The following is a 17,365-nucleotide window of genomic DNA, read 5'->3' as shown; positions in this document are numbered from 1 at the left end:
TGAGAATTCAAGAAGCAAATCCACTTGGCACAGTCTGTATATACAAGGTCTATACAGTGACTAGCCTCTCAGCTGTCACCATGTGGAGGTTACGGGAGCAGCTACATAAAGAGAGCAGGGGTTGTGAGGAGAGAGTCTGTGAAGTGGTCTGACAAGTAGCAACCCCCCCCACCCACCCATCTAGTAGTTGGGTTTCTGTATCCAACTTGTCTTGACATTCTACAGATTCATAGAGTTGTTCAACATGGCATTTGTGAAACATAATATATTATTGGAGATTTTTCTTTATGAATCATGTAATACCTCCCCTATAATATAACATGTATGTCTGTCCCAGCAGTTTGGGTGTATGGACCATGTCAGTGAGATATGAAGGTTCTCCCCTGCATCTATACTCCACCAGCTTTGAGGTGAAAGAATATGGTAAGAGGCTATCACTACTAGACATGGAACGGTAATATTTTACTAATGATTACTAACTTCCAAAAAAATTGCATAAAGTAAAAATAAAAGTAAATACGAGAAACTCTATAATAACTTTTAACCCCGAAATCTCACCTGAATTCCATATTTCTAGCAAGATGGACAGAAGCTCAGAGAGTCGTCAGGTAACATACCGGTAAATGGAGTTCTGTGGAAAGAGGAGATGTAGGACAGAACCTAGAGCTCTCCCTATAGGCACAGGTTGACCCATGCATTAAAAGGCCTGTAAAGGGGTTGGCCACTAAAACAAAGGTTTCCCGGGGCAATTAGTAGGGTCTCCCATATTAGCATCTCCCATATCGGTGGCTGGAGTGTGGTGCAGATGTCCTTGGCACATCGCAACATCCGCCAACTGCATGACTCCCTTCATCCGCCGGAAGCCCTCAGGATGGGGGAAGTCAAAGGAAGTCCTGAGTCCTCCCATGGATAGGGCTTCTGGTGACAAAACAGAAAGTTTACCAGGGTAAGCAAAATCCTATTATGGGCAGACACTTACCCTGGTAACATGTGTATATTATTTTGCAGTATAGATAGGCAGCAAGTATTCATGAGCATTTCTACTCTTTCCCTTATAGTGCTTCCCACAATAGAGATTAAGCTGATTCCGGAGAAAATTTTTTATAATTTTGAAGACCCTGAATTTATTGTGGACATTAAAGCGCAGTAAGTACATGATCAGTTCTTAATTTTATAAAATGTTAAGAGAAATCTCAAAAAAGGAATCCTGAGCTTTTCCTCCACTAGCAGCTTTCATAGCAGCCAATTACCGACCCCTAGCCAAGATCAGATACAAACTGGTTACAAACTTGTGTGCAGCTTTCTGTTCTGTATATACAGTAGCGTCTACTCATGTGATATCAGAGGAGCCTGTATGGGGACATGGACAGGACTGTGATGACATAAATCAGGTTTTTCAGTTTTTCTGTTCAATACCAGGTTCCTGTATGGGAAGCCTGTAGATGGCATGGCCTTGGTAATATTTGGGGTGAAGAAGGATGATACAAGGACCAGTCTACCAGACACCCAGAGACGCATTCCGGTAAGAATATAATATCTGTAAATATCACAAAGAACACATTTTTCTTGTTTAATAAAACGTAAAAATAATTTAATTTTTTCTTCTCTTTTTTTTCCTCTATTTATTTTTAGTCTTCTTTTCCTTCAATTCATTCAATTTGTTTTCTATTGTGTCCATTAGATTAGTGAGGGAGAAGGACAAGCTGTACTGAAGAGAGAAGATCTTGTTAAGAGCTTCCCGAATCCTGATGACTTGTTGCAGTACACCTTATACATGTCCGTGACTATCATCACTGATTCTGGTGAGTTACGTAATCTGAATAAAAAATTTCATTTTTATACCTTCTTAATTTTTCTTCCTAAAAACAATAAAATGATCAAGGAAAATCAAAATGAATATCCCACGTAGGATTGGATTTGGAAATCTTCTCAAAATAAAAGAGATGAATCAAATATGAGGTTGATTTAGCTTCACTTGAAATGCCTCGGAAATAAGGCTCAGTAGTGTGTGTGGCCTTCTTGTGCCTGTATGACCTCCCTACAACGCCCCAGAACGCTCCTGATGAGGGTCAGTATTGTGTGTGACCTCCATGTACCTGTATAACTTCCCTACAACACCTCGGCATTCTCCTGATGAGGGTCAGTATTGTGTGACCTCCATGTTCCGGTATAACTTCCCTACAACACCTCGGCATGGTCCTGATGAGGCTCAGTATTGTGTGTGTGGCCTTCTTGTGCCTGTATGACCTCCCTACAACACCTCGGCATGCTCCTGATGAGGGTCAGTATTGTGTGTGTCATCCACGTGCCTGTATGACCTCCTTACAACTCCTCAGCATGCTCCTGATGAGGTTCAGTATTGTGTGGCCTCCACGTGCCTGTATGACCTCCTTACAATGCCTAGGCATGCTTCTGATGAGGGTCAGTAGTGAGTGTGTCATCCTCATGCCTGTATGACCTCCTTACAATGCCTAGGCATGGTCCTAATGAGGCTCAGTATTGTGTGTGGCCTCCAAGTGCCTGTATGACCTTCTTACAATGCCCAAGCATGCTCCAGATGAGGCAGTGGATATTCTCCTAAGGGATCTCCTCCAAGAACTGGCACTGCGGTCCCATAGCAGCTGCTATGGCTGCTACCGCTGTAGTTACGCCCTTGGTGTTAGGCCTCTTCCACACTAGCGTTGCGTTTCACGTCAGGGTGCAATGCGTGAAAAACTGACGTTTTTGGCTGCGTTTTTGTTCCATTTTTCCTTGGAGTAATTAGCGTTTTTGCGTTTTTCACGCGCGTGTTGTTAGCGTTTTTTTTGCGTTTTCGGCACATTTTTCACGCGCGAGTCAATGGGAGAATCGAGCATTTTTCAAAGGGACCATGGTTTGGGATTAAAATGGGTTATTTAATTAAAAAATAATGTCTTCTGATAAGTTGCAAACATCTGCAATCTATTCTTCACTGTTCCCCGTGTATATTATCTCCCGACAAGTTAGCAGATGTGAAGAACAGTGAAGAATAGAATAAAACCAGTGAACACAGTGAAAACAGTGACCACAGGATCATTTAAGAGAAAAACACAGTGCAGAACACAGTGCAGAATAGATTACAGATGTTCGGCACATCTGCTTACTTGTCGGGAGATACGCGCGGAACGGTGCGGCCAAAATAGCATGTGAAGAACAATATATATGTGTGTGAAGAACAAATTGCAGATGTTTAAATACATCTGCAATGTGTTCTTCACACATATATATTGTTCTTCACATGCTATTTTGGCCGCACCGTTCCGCGCGTATCTCCCGACAAGTAAGCAGATGTGCCGAACATCTGTAATCTATTCTGCACTGTGTTTTTCTCTTAAATGATCCTGTTTTCACTGTGTTCACTGGTTTTATTCTATTCTTCACTGTTCTTCACTGTGTTTTTTTAATTAAATGATCGTTTGCGAGCAGGGGAAATACTGTTATTCTGGTCACCTAGCAACCCTTACGTTTAAAACGCATTGCACTCGCATTGCACTTGCAATGATTGCGAGTGCAATGCGTTCTTGATGCATCTCCAAAGACTTGAATGGGGCGTGAAAATTGCGCGTGACTCGCAAAAATAGAGCATGCTGCGATTTTGACGCGCGTGCAAACGAACGCAAGCACGCGCGTGAAAAACAACGCTAATGAAGAAAGAGCCATTGAATACAATGGGACAGAGTGCAATGCAAGTTCTGCGCGTCAAATGCACGCGCAGAACTCGCGCGTGAAAAACGCCAGTGTAGAAGGGGCTTTAGGCTTTAAGCATCGGGCCATTTAAGCATTGGGCCCTCATAGGGCCCTCATCCCACCCTCATGGAGTGTGTTTCTGTAAGTTTGATCAGACGAGAGGATATTAGTTGCTGCTGGAGGTCATTGTGCAGATCCTTGACACTGCTCCTCCTGTTGCTCCTTGCTTAAGGCAGAGGTAGCAGTCCAGCTGCTGGGTAGTTTCCTGTCTATTGGTATCTGCTCCATGCTCTGGACAGACACAGATAACTTATTTGCCACAAATCGCATTGATGTGCCATCCTGGATGAGCTGCATTACCTGAGCTACTTCTGTGGGTTATAGACACTTATGCTGCCTCTAGGGGTGAGGGCAATGATAAAATGCAGAAGCAACCAAAACAGCCACAAATGATGAGAACAGAAAGTGTCTGTGGTAACCACCTATAGAACCGCTCCTTTATAGAGATTGTGTCTAATTGCTTATCATTTCTATCTGTTTTCTGTACTGTGTGTTTGTATAAATGAAGTTTTACTTTTTCAGCTGTAATCACCACATGGATTTCTCCTTTTAGGAAAAAAAGTTAAGGAAAGTGAACTGGAAAACATTCACATTGTAAAATCACCATATAATGTACTTTTTTCTAAAACATCAAGATATTTCAAGCCCGGAATGCCCTTTGACCTATTGGTATGTGACTCTTTTCACAAATACTATTAATTAAGGTATTCAATAGCTATGTGTGTGATGACCCATGAATACAAACCTGGCCATTAAATGAAAAGGATGTCCATGACCGCATATGGTATCAGCAATGCCCCCCCTCTTAATACTGAGACTGTTGTTGTTGGCCAGTCTTGGATTGGAACTGGTGACATCCCATTTATTATAATATGAACACTGAAACCAAGGTGTGTGGACAGCGGAAGGATGGGCGTAGTAGTCGGGGGTTGGTAACACCTCACCGGCCTGGACGTCCTTGTGCTTCCATTTCTGAAAATTGTCAGAAGGTAGAGACACAATACTTTAACATTCAGACAGCTGTGTTGGTAACACTGACAAGATGGTTAAATGGGCACAAACACTGTGGGTACTATTTTTTCCCTTTAAGCTTTTTGCAGCTGGTAAAAGAGAGAGAATGTCTAGGACCACTGTGGGCTCCCAAAACCTTGGTAGGCCGTCACCAGAGGTTGCACGCAGCTGATTGACCTCGTCCAGCAAAGCGCGTGGATTTTTGGAGCTTTCCCTGAATACACAAAGGAGCATGGACTAGGCCCAATTCACAAACTTATACGGACTGAATTGCTATTAGATGAGATTATTTTAAAATGTATATCATTTCCTGCCTTTATAACATTTTTAAGTTGAACCAATCTTTTAAATTGTAAATCCTATAACCTAACACATATCTTAGAGAAAACCTTCCAGATGCTCTGATACCAGCAAAGTGATTTCTAAACCCCTTCTGTATTTACCCTTTGCTTCTCTACTCCACCTCCCTGCAACTACTCTTTTGCCTCAACTATGAACAAGACCCCTCGCCCTTTTAAACTTTCCTTTACCTCTTGGCACTTGCCTAATTAGTGCCCCAGTCATGGGCTCACTACAATACACTTCTCTTCACTGCGTTACCTGCTATAACTGTCATAGACATCTGCCTCCTGAAGACAACGGTAGTGCACCATGCAGAACAACACTGCAAGAAGACAAACTGCTTCAGAAAGAAAAAGAGGAGAAGGGGTTCCAAATCAGGCAGCATACAAAGTTCAGATCAGGTTGGGGTTCCAGGGTACTGGAACACGCTCATTACAGTCTACAGGCTCTGAATCAGGGTTCAGAGTACAGACTGGATACAGCATCATGTATAAGTTCCATTTTAGATCCAACAAAACACAGACAAAAATGCTCCAAGTCACAGGAGAAAGTATAACCAGCACTGAGTGAACTGAGGATAAGCTATTTATCGAGATCCAGTATTCCGCCATAGCGGCTGACTTGCTAGGCCCTGTATCACTCAACCCAGACTTGAGACTAACACTTAGTTCCAGAATTAAATTCCCCAACTTTCCAGGGAATAGATATTGCAATACGGCTATCATTCATCTCTCAGCAAGGCAGCCCTGGGTGTAGCTCCCAAGCTCAAAAACCTGCAACCGGAACCCATTCAGAGAGTTCTGACAAGAGTAATGTATATAACTATGCAAAACAAAATTAATATTGTTTGGTGTTATTGACAATTTCTAGAATACTCCGTAAAGAATTTTAAAATAACTTTTATTAATCATAATGATTAAACATGATAAAATCAGGAGAAAAGCACAATAGGGGAATTGATGTAGTTTTGGCATCAGAGTTGTCCTGTACATGGACCATGTTTCCTAACTCTTAAATGGTTTTTGCTATCCTAAAGGTACATGTGACAAACCCGGATGGTTCTCCAGCACAGAGGGTCCCGGTGGTGGCCGAACCAGGAAGGGTGGAGGGTATAACCGGAGCGGAGGGAAAGGTTCGGCTGAAACTGAACACTGCAGCGAATATAAACAGCCTTAGCATTACTGTGAGTATATCCCTATCATAACAATGCAGATCCATCAACTGCAGCCTGATCCTCCAAATAAACATAGAATAAATCAGAAAACAGATCAAGGGGTTAAAGGGGTTGGCCACTCTTACTCATATTTTTTAATGTAAGTGTGGGGGGGCAGGATATTAGGTAATTTACCAATATCAATATTTATGAGTAGTTCTGCTTTGCTTTCCTTATATGTAAAGTGAAGCCTCCCGTCTTATACCTCATCAGCCAGAGATTCCTGTCCATAAAATGGCCGCGGATGGATGGTCATGTGATCTGTAACTGTCCATGAATTGTCCATGACCAATCACCCTTCCAGAACCTTAATCTTATATTCATGAATGCTAACACAAGGTCCCAGAAGGGTGATTGCTCATGGACAGTTGACCCACGATGACCCTACAATTGCAGCCATTTTATGGACAGGAGTAAAACTATTCCTTAAAAGTGCAGTAAGAAAAGGTGAACAATATCTTATAAGACATCCCAATATAAAAGATAGTGGTATAAATAAATATCACACTTACTGATGAAAAAAAAATGTTTTGATGTAAATACTAGTCACCATAAAATATAGTAGATAAATGGTTAGGTCTTACAGGACTCACATCAAGAACTACACAGGAGGAGAAGGGAAGGATCATTTGGGCAGAGCGGCCGCTCTCACCACCCACCACCAAGTTGCGACTATACGTTTTGTACTATATTACCAATCCCCTGATGAAAAGCCCATGTAATTCTGGACTTGGAAACGCATCAGGATTCAACTTCCTGGGGCATCCTAGGGCTCCTCATTAGGGACACCCTGGGACTGTCCTTGTTGGGGCAGGAGCTAGTTCCTTGGGGAGTTAAGGACATTGTAGACACAGGGACGACTAGGGGCAGTGCTGACATCTGGTTCCTGACCTGGTGGGTTCCCAATTGATCCTTCCCTTCTCCTCCTTCTTCAGTTGGTGTCATTTTATTTTGGGCATCATCCAGTCTGGTGGTGCCGCTATCTTTTATATTAGGACTTATTAAAAGTGATATCTTGTAAGCTATTGTTCACATTTTCTTACTGTAATACTGTGGCAGGTGTACTGGGTCGTTCCCAGTGAATTACTGGTGTATGTGACAGGAAATTAGCATATTTTCACTGTGCCTTATTTCTTTGTTATTCCTAAAAGTGGATTTACACAGATCTCTATGTTTCCTTTGAATTTTTTTCAGGTCAGAACATCAGATCCTTGGCTTCCCCCTTCCAGGCAAGCATCTGCATCAATGACGGCAAACGCTTATCAGTCAACTGGGAATTATCTCTCCATCATCAGTACCTATGACTCAGACGTCAGACCAGGAGACACACTATCTGTATATTTCATTCTTCGTAATACCAATGTGGCTCTTCAGAATCAGATATTTTACTTCACCTACCTGGTAAGCCATTGCTATATCTATCACAGCTGAAATATAATGTTAGTGTCATGGGTGTCCCTGCCACCCATGTCCTTTGCCCCTCTCTGTTCTCTGGGACCCCCACCGTTCTCTGGATTACCTTGCCACAATCCAGTGATGGCTCCGGCAGACGATATTTGGCGCTGGACGGCTGCCCTTACTGTTACATTTTCGGCCACTTTCTGTGTCCCCTGCCGGATCTTTGTGCTCTATGCCTCTGATTTCCTATGCCTGTGTGATTTCTGTTGTGACCCATAGCTACATTTCTGACCTTGATTCTTGCCGTCTTCTGCTACGTCCCCGATTCTGATTGTTTGCTGCCTGTCTCGGCCTCCTTCCTGTCCCCCACCACGGTTTTGCCTTACGATTCTGTACTACGCCATGGCCGCCGCCATGAACAACCTGGTAGTCCAACTCGCTTTGCGGCGGGCTCTGTTAAAAAGCAGGTACGACTTAGACTCTGCTTCCAAGTGTCGGCTTTCGTCATCAGCCACGGTGGTCCAGTGAGTCCACTACCCCTGGTTCCTGCCAGTAACATCCGCCCATGGATCCCGCCAAGGTTTCACTACCTTAACTGGCTGATCTTACCACCATTGTGGTACAGCAGTCCCAGCAGATTGGCACGTAAGGCCAGCAACTGGGACAACTTACCACTATCCTGCAGCAGTTGTTGACTACCCAGCATCCAGTACCTCGGTACCTCCCAATACTAAGGCTGCATTGACTACTGCTGAACCCAGGCTGTGTCTTTCCATGCCCTCCATGTATGTTGGTAAGGCCAAATTATGCAGGGGCTTCATTACCCAGTGCTTCTTACAAATCAAACTGATGCCCTCACAGTTCGCCACAGAATTGGCTAAGGTGGCTTTCATGATTAGTCTTCTTTCCAGGAAAGCCCTGGTGTGGGCTACCCCCCCTCTAGGAGAGGAACGATCTGGTCACAGCTACTCTCACCGTGCTCCTTGCTGAATTCCGTTCAGGAGCAGCGTCTGGAATGACTGCAAGTCAGGACCTGACATCTGCCCCACCTGGCTCTTGTGTTCCAAACACCCTGTCAGCCACCTTCCGTGTCAGCTGCAGAGGAACCAACGCAGGTGGATAGAGCTTGTCTGACTACTCAAGAGCATGGTAGTGTGGTGTGTGTACACCGTGCAGCATGCATGTGTAGAGGAGATTTGGCAGGGCGGATAGTGTTTCCAAAGCTGCTGCAGACTACTGGTGTGCAGGAATAAATCCTGATATAATGGGGGTCATTTACTAAGGGCCCGATTCGCGTTTTCCCGACGTGTTACCCGAATATTTCCGATTTGCGACGATTTTCCCTGTATTGCCCCGGGATTTTGGCGCACGCGATCGGATTGTGGCGCATCAGTGCCGGCATGCACGCGGCGGAAATCGGGGGCGTGGCCGAACGAAAATCCGACGGATTCGGAAAAACCGCCGCATTTAAAAACGAAAAATGTGTCGCGAAGCTTGCACTTACCTTCACTCAGCCGGGCTCGGTGTATTCCAGTGCGTTCCGATGCTCTTCAGCGCAGCAGCGCCACCTGGTGGACGGCGGAGGAACTGCCTTAGTGAATCCCGGCCGGACCCGAATCCACCGCAGAGAAGACGCCGCTGGATCGCGAATGGGCCGGGTAAGTAAATCTGCCCCAATGTCTTAGGTTTAGTACGGAAGCCAGTATTTTTGTCGCGCTGCTAGTTCAAGTGTTCAACTCGATGTGATGTATAATCAGCAGAGATGGCTGTACTTACATATACATAAATAAGCGGCACAGATGTATTATATAGTAACCTATTTATTTGACAGTGCTTAAAAATAGTAGATACAATGAATGATAGTCTCTTTTTGGGACAACGCGTTTCGGGGAGAATTACCCCTTCATCAGGTCCAGGTACTGTAATACGTAAAACAACGGAATTACAATGCTTTTAGAGAATTAGTTGTATGTAAAATTCGTATAGTGATACTGTATGAAAATGGAAATACTGACCTGTCTCAGTCTATGGTTGCGTGACTCGAGAGGGCTGGAAGGGTGTAAATTGTGAGAGGCTGTTTGGATATAGAGATAGGAAGTGAATAGTTAATGGGGAAATTATGTATTCCACAAAAGATGGCAATCAATGTGGATGTAAGTGGGGCTGACCTTATCTATGGTTCCTTCCGAACCATAAGCGGTAGCTCGTACTGGATTCTCGGCCCTAGTTGGTAGGTATTCTGAAATAAAGGAGATCTTAGAGCGCTGGAGTGAGTGGCTGCTGTGGGGAGCAGCCGAGGGAAGTACTTACAGAGTAGATGTGAGTTGCGAGCCGGTGGCAGCGCGCATACAGGATGCTGGTGCGCTTGCGCAGTAGGGACCAGGATGAGATCGTGTGTCTGCAGGTCTCAGACGTGGTGCTGTTCTCAAACAGTGGAGGCAGTGATGAAAGGGAATACGACGTAGAACGGTAAACTGATAGAGGTTGATGGGTCCTATATATACATACAGGAGACAGTTGGTCCTGTTGATATTAGGTATGGTTATATCATCACTAGGGGGCTGGAGGTGGTATTTCATTATGGGGGGGGGGGATAATTCATTATGAAGGATGCTGAGGAGGGGTGTTTTTCTTTATGATACATGAGGGTAGAGGGTATGCTGGGATATTTAGCGGCATCCTTCAGACTTTTTCCAATGTTTCATTGAGCCCATAAGGGCACATGGTATTCAGTTTGTAAATCCAGAAGTTTTCTCTTCTGATTAATTGATTGAGTCGGTCTTGGTGGCTACTTGGAATCTGTTCTATTAGACAGAACCTTGCCAGTTTAAAATTGCATCCGTGGTGATTTGTGTCTTGAGACGCTATGCTGCTGAAATCCTGTTTTCACCTTATTGCGGTGGGTATTAACCCTTTCTCTGAATGGTTGCAACGTTCTGCCCACATATTGCAGTGGGCAGGGGCACTCGAGAAGGTATACCACATAATCCGAGGTACAATTCTTGAATGATGGAATCTGGAAGGATTCGGTGGTGATATATGACTTAAATGATGTTTTCCTATGTTCAATCACTTCACAGGTTAGGCATCTCGGGCTGTTGTACCTATAGGTGCCTTTCAGTACAGGAAACATACTCAGCTGGTTGGTGGCCGATGTACTGTTGTCTTTAGTGTCTGTTTGGCGCATCTTAGTGGGGGCCAAAAAGGTTTTTAATGAAGGGGCTCGACTGTAGGTCAGCATGGGGTTCTTCGAGAGTATTTTTCTCAAGTAGGGGTCCTTTTCGAAGTATGGGCCAGTGCTTGTTTAGGACTCCTTTAATATTCTCGTGATCGGAAGAGTAAGTGGTGATAAATGTAAGATTTCTATCCAAATCTTGTGTGGGGGGTTTTTGAGATGGTCTGAGGCAGTCATCCTGGGTGAGGGTGTTGGTCCTGTGGAACGCATCCTCTATCACCTTCCTTGGATATCCTTTTTGAAGGAATCTGTTCTTCAAAGTCATTGACTGGGTTTTGTATGTTGTTGTATGGGTACAGTTTTTCCGAATTCTCTTATATTGGCTATATGGGATGTTCTTTAGCCATTTTTTGTGATGAGAACTCGATAAATCCAAGAAACTGTTGACGTCCACAGTCTTGAAGTATGTCTCTGTGAGGAGTTTACTTTCTGTGAGGTAGACCGATATTAGGAGGTCGAGAAACTCAATCTTATATGGAGAGGTATTCAGGGTGAGATTAATGCCCCAAGTATTGGCATTGATGGTATCCACAAAATTCTTTACTTCGGATTCTGTTCCGTCCCATATGAAGAATAGGTCATCTATGTACCGTTTAAAAAGTATGATCCTATTGCCGTACTGGGACTTACTCCTGATAAAGACTTCCTCAAATTCCCCCATAAACAAGTTAGCATAACTTGGGGCAAATCTTGTCCCCATTGCTGTACCTCTTGTTTTGGTGTATAGGGAAGATTCGAATGCAAAGACATTATGATCCAAGATGAACTGAATGCTTTGTAAGATAAAGTTGATCTGAAGACTGGGCATTTTCGGGTCTCTCTTAAGGACTTCAGAGACTGACTGGATGCCCAAGGTATGAGATATATTTGAATACAGCGCTGATACATCCATGGTGACCAGGAGGAACGATGGTTTCCACTCAAAGTTTTTTAGTGACTAGATAAGTTGTGTGGAGTCTTTTAGATAGGTCGGGAGCTGTTTAACGTATCCTTGGAGAAGGGTGTCTACATATTCCGACAGATTGGATGTCAGCGAATTGATCCCCGAGATAATAGGGCATCCTGGGGGATGTAGAGGGTCCTTATGAATCTCCTGAAGATAATGGAATAAGGCCGTTCTTGGATTTTTAGGGGCAATGTACTGATATTCCTTCTTGCTAAGTATGCCTGATTCAAGGGCTTCCTTAAGCATGTTCACAGGGCCGGATTATAGGCGGGGCTCCGGGGGCTCGAGCCCCGGGGCCCCCACCATCTTGCCCCCCCAGGGGGCCCCCACCAGATCGCGTCCCCCAGGCCCTGACTCCTCAGGCACACGTCTCCACCTCCACGGATATGCCCTTGCATGGCTTGCCCGCCCACCTGTCCGCCCCCCGGCACCAGTTACCACCTCCCCGCCCTTCAGCTGCATGGCAGAGCCATCCGCCCCCTGCCCGCCCATCCCGCAGCCTTACCCTGCATCCCCCCGTCGCCACCCCCCTCCTGCCCAAACAGGCAGTCATCCTCCGCATCTACCGCTCCTCCCCGCCGGAACATTCAGCCGTCCTCCGCTCCAAGCGCCCCCCCCCGCCGGAACATTCAGCCGTCCTCCGCTCCCCGTCCGTCCGGAACATTCAGCCATCCTCCGCTCCCCGCGCCCACCCCCGCCGGAACATTCAGACGTCCTCCGCTCCCCGCGCCCCCCTCCCCGTCGGAGCATCCAGCCGTCCTCCGCTCACCGCCCCCCCCCCCTACGGCAACATTCAGCCGGTCTCCGCTCCACCCCACCCCCCACCTCCCGTCGGGACAATCAGCAGTCCTCCAGTAACCCAGCCCTTCTCCCCCCCCCCCCCCCGCTGGAGCATTCAGCCGTCCTCCACTCTCCGTGCCACCCCGCCCCCGCCGGAACATTCGCCCAGGCGTGGAACATGCTGTTGACAACGGTCCAGGGCCCTGAAGAAACACACCCCCCGCGCCGCCGCCGGGGCAAGAAGCCGCCTTCCGTTCACCCCGAACAAGCAGTCATCTTCCGCAAGGCCCCCGATGCCAGCTAGAACAAGCAGCCATCCTCAGCTCCCCCGCCCGAACACCCTCCTGATGGGACAGCCGAACACCCTAAAAGGGTAAGTATACATTACATATTATTTATCTGTGTGTATATATGATGTATATTGTGTGTATATATGTATATACTGTGTATCTGTGTATATATGTATATACTGTGTATCTGTGTATATATGTATATACTGTGTATATGTGTATATATGTATATATGTATATACTGTGTATATATGCATCTACTGTCTATATATTTATATACTGTGTATATATGATTCTACTGTGTATATATAGTGTATATTTGTATATACTGTGTATATGTGTATATATTGTGTATATATGCATCTATGTGGCTGTATGTAGCTGTGTTACTGGGGGTGAGGCGGCTGTGTGTAGCTGTGTTACTGGAGGTGAGGCGGCTGTGTGTAGCTGTGTTACTGGAGGTGAGGCGGCTGTATGTAGCTGTGTTACTGGGGGGTGAGGCGGCTGTATGTAGTGGTGTTACTGGGGATGAGGCGGCTGTATGTAGCTGTGTTACTGGGGATGAGGCGGCTGTATGTATCTGTGTTACTGGGGATGAGGCGGCTGTATGTAGCTGTGTTACTGGGGGCGAAGCGGCTGTATGTAGCTGTGTTACTGGGAGCGAGGCGGCTGTATGTAGCTGTGTTACTGGGGGTGAGGTGGCTGTATGTAGTGGTGTTACTGGGGATGAGGCAGCTGTATGTAGCTGTGTTACTGGGGGTGAGGCGGCTGTATGTAGCTGTGTTACTGGGGGTGAGGCGGCTGTATGTAGCTGTGTTACTGGGAGTGAGGCAGCTGTATGTAGCGGCGTTACTGGGGACGAGGCGGCTGTATGTAGCTGTGTTACTGAGGGGATAGTGGATAGTGAGCAGGAGGACATGTATGCACGCTGCACTCAGTGGGGGCCTCCACCAGATTTTGTTGAGGGTTGGATTCTAGGGGTAGATAGTAGTCCGTATCGGACAGGATCTTCATGGATTCCTGGATGTAATCAACCTTGTTCAAAATCACTGTGCCTCCCCCCTTATCGGCCGGTTTAATCACAATTCGGGGGTCGGCCTTTAATTCTTTCAATGCTTTCTTTTCTTTCTGAATTACGTTTGATGGTTTTTTTGTGGATATATCTAGTGTCCTCAGGTCGGAGGACACCAATGCATAAAAAGTTTCCACAAATGGTCTTCTACTTTGGGTGGGATTGAATGAGGACTTAGGTTTAAGATCTGTATGAATATAGTTATTAATCGATCCTGATCCGGTCTCTGTTTCGTTCGATGGGTTGCTGTTAGAGATGAGCGAACATACTCGTCCGAGCTTGATGCTCGATCGAGCATTAGCGTACTCGTAACTGCTCGTTGCTCGGACGAGTATTTCGCCCGCTCGAGAAAATGGCAGCTCCCGCCGTTTTGCTTTTTGGCGGCCAGAAACAGAGCCAATCACAAGCCAGGAGACTCTGCACTCCACCCAGCATGACGTGGTACCCTTACACGTCGATAGCAGTGGTTGGCTGGCCAGATCAGGTGACCCTGGGATAGACTAGCCGCTGCCCGCGCTGCTCGGATCATTCTCTGTCTGGATGCCGCTAGGAAGAGAGCTGCTGCTGGTCAGGGAAAGCGTTAGGGTGTTCTATTAGCTTACTGTTAGGCAGGAGTGATTCTACAACAACCCAACAGCCCTTCTTAGGGCTACAATAACGTTATCCTTTTTTTTTTTATTTGCTTGTGGCTGGGCTTGCTGGCACTAGTAGTGCAGCTAGTACCATATTGTTAGGAATTAGCAGGGGGACTTGCTACCGTTGTGTTTAGCTCTTAGTGACACACATATCCACCTCAAACACCAAAGTGGGAAAATTTATTAGGGGTTTGATTTCAATTAGGCACAGTCTGCCAGTTTCTTTTTATTTTACGTTTATTTTTTTAATAACTCAGTGTCATCTCATCTTGCATAGTAGTGTGCTTTAATACTTGGCTAGAAAATAGCCATAGGAGAATACAAACGGCTTACTTACGCCTACAGTAGCGTTATATATATTTGATTTCTGGTTGATCTGCTGGTGGCTGTAGTTGTTGCAGTGCATCTACTAGCAAATTGTGAGCAATTTGGAGTGAGACTTGCGACCACTGTGTTTTGCGCTTAGTGACGCACATATCCATCGCAAAGACCGAAGTGGGAAAATTTATTAGGGCCCGGGGTTGTATTTCAATTAGGCACAGTCTGCCATTTCCTTTTTTATTTTACGTTTATTTTTTTCATAACTCAGCGTCATCTCATCTGGCATAGTAGTGTGCTTTAATACTTGGCTAGAAAATAGCCATAGGAGAATCCAAACGGCTTACTTACGCCTACAGTAGCGTTATATATATTTGATTTCTGGTTGATCTGCTGGTGGCTGTAGTTGTTGCAGTGCATCTACTAGCAAATTATCAGCAATTTGGAGTGAGACTTGCGACCACTGTGTTTTGCGCTTAGTGACGCACATATCCATCGCAAAGACCGAAGTGGGAAAATTTATTAGGGCCCGGGGTTGTATTTCAATTAGGCACAGTCTGCCATTTCCTTTTTTATTTTACGTTTATTTTTTTAATAACTCAGCGTCATCTCATCTGGCATAGTAGTGTGCTTTAATACTTGGCTAGAAAATAGCCATAGGAGAATCCAAACGGCTTAGTTACGCCTACAGTAGCGTTATATATATTTGATTTCTGGTTGATCTGCTGGTGGCTGTAGTTGTTGCAGTGCATCTACTAGCAAATTATCAGCAATTTGGAGTGAGACTTGCGACCACTGTGTTTTGCGCTTAGTGACGCACATATCCATCGCAAAGACCGAAGTGGGAAAATTTATTAGGGCCCGGGGTTGTATTTCAATTAGGCACAGTCTGCCATTTCCTTTTTTATTTTACGTTTATTTTTTTATTAACTCAGCGTCATCTCATCTGGCATAGTAGTGTGCTTTAATACTTGGCTAGAAAATAGCCATAGGAGAATCCAAACGGCTTAGTTACGCCTACAGTAGCGTTATATATATTTGATTTCTGGTTGATCTGCTGGTGGCTGTAGTTGCTGCAGTGCATCTACTAGCAAATTGTGAGCAATTTGGAGTGAGACTTGCGACCACTGTGTTTTGCGCTTAGTGACGCACATATCCATCGCAAAGACCGAAGTGGGAAAATTTATTAGGGCCCGGGGTTGGATTTCAATTAGGCACAGTCTGCCATTTCCTTTTTTATTTTACGTTTATTTTTTTAATAACTCAGTGTCATCTCATCTGGCATAGCAGTGTGCTTTCATACTTGGCTAGAAAATAGCCATAGCAATAGGATAGCATCGTTTGGTTTTAAAAACTAAAAAACACACAAAAAAAAAAAAAAACACAAAAAAACGTTAAAAAAAAAATTAAAGTTATAACTCTCATTTTCAAAATGTTTAACCCGAGGGCTAGGGGTAGAGGACGAGGGCGGGGACGTGGGCGTCCAACTACTGCAGGGGTCAGAGGCCGTGGTCCTGGGCGGGGTGAGACACCACCTGCTGATGAGGGAGCAGGGGAACGCTGCAGAGCTACACTCCCTAGGTTCATGTCTGAAGTTACTGGGACTCGTGGTAGAGCACTGTTGAGGCCAAAACAGTGCGAACAGGTGATGTCGTGGATTGCCGACAATGCTTCGAGCAATTTGTCCACCAGTCAGTCTTCCACGCAGTCCACCCATGTCACCGAAATCGGCACTCCTCCAGCTCCTTCACCTCAGCCTCCTCCCCCCCAGTCTGCCCCCTCCCAGCAAAATTTGCCATTTGAACCGGCATACTCTGAGGAACTGTTTTCTGGACCCTTCCCACAGTCACAAACCACTTGTCCGGTTGCTGATGAGCAATTTTCCGATGCCCAGGTTTTCCACCAGTCGCAGTCTGTGGGTGATGATGACCTTGTTGACGTAGTGGAAGAAGTGTGTAAAGAGGTGTCCGACGATGAGGAGACACGGTTGTCAGACAGTGGTGAAGTTGTTGTCAGGGCAGGAAGTCCGAGGGGGGAGCAGACTGAGGGATCGGAGGATGATGAGGTGACAGACCCAAGCTGGGTTGAGAGGCCGGGTGAACACAGTGCTTCTGAGACGGAGGAGAGTCCTCGAACCAGAACAGGTTGGAGGAGGCAGTGGTGGGGCCAGACGGAGAGGCAGGGCCAGAGCTGGTGCATCAGCGCCAAATGTGTCAACTAGTGAAGCTCCCGTGGCGAGGGCTCCTGCGGCGAGGGCTAGATTTTCAGAAGTCTGGAGGTTCTTTAAGGAAACACCGGATGACCGACGGACTGTGGTGTGCCACGTTTGCCAAACCAGGATCAGCAGGGGTTCCACCACT

The 17,365-nt window shown here is 45.8% G+C and overlaps 1 protein-coding gene across 2 annotated transcripts in view; it reads left to right on the top strand.

The window, feature by feature from the left end:
- Nucleotides 1–17,365, top strand: part of LOC140128224 (A.superbus venom factor 1-like) — a 224,420-nt gene that overhangs the window by 13,939 nt on the left and 193,116 nt on the right. Inside the window, exons 6-12 of one of the 2 annotated variants that reach the window (XM_072149766.1) lie at nt 341–423; nt 1,059–1,146; nt 1,420–1,522; nt 1,682–1,802; nt 4,319–4,434; nt 6,155–6,301; nt 7,526–7,732. In XM_072149766.1, coding sequence (XP_072005867.1) covers nt 341–423; nt 1,059–1,146; nt 1,420–1,522; nt 1,682–1,802; nt 4,319–4,434; nt 6,155–6,301; nt 7,526–7,732 — 865 coding nt within the window. Of the gene's footprint in view, nt 1–337; nt 424–1,058; nt 1,147–1,419; nt 1,523–1,681; nt 1,803–4,318; nt 4,435–6,154; nt 6,302–7,525; nt 7,733–17,365 lie in introns of both variants that reach the window. The other variant, XM_072149765.1, reaches the window with a different exon arrangement.

The sequence above is a fragment of the Engystomops pustulosus genome, chromosome 4 (genome assembly GCF_040894005.1).
Source record: "Engystomops pustulosus chromosome 4, aEngPut4.maternal, whole genome shotgun sequence".
NCBI classification, from domain to species: domain Eukaryota; kingdom Metazoa; phylum Chordata; class Amphibia; order Anura; family Leptodactylidae; genus Engystomops; species Engystomops pustulosus.
This window is presented reverse-complemented; position numbering and strand designations above follow the sequence as displayed.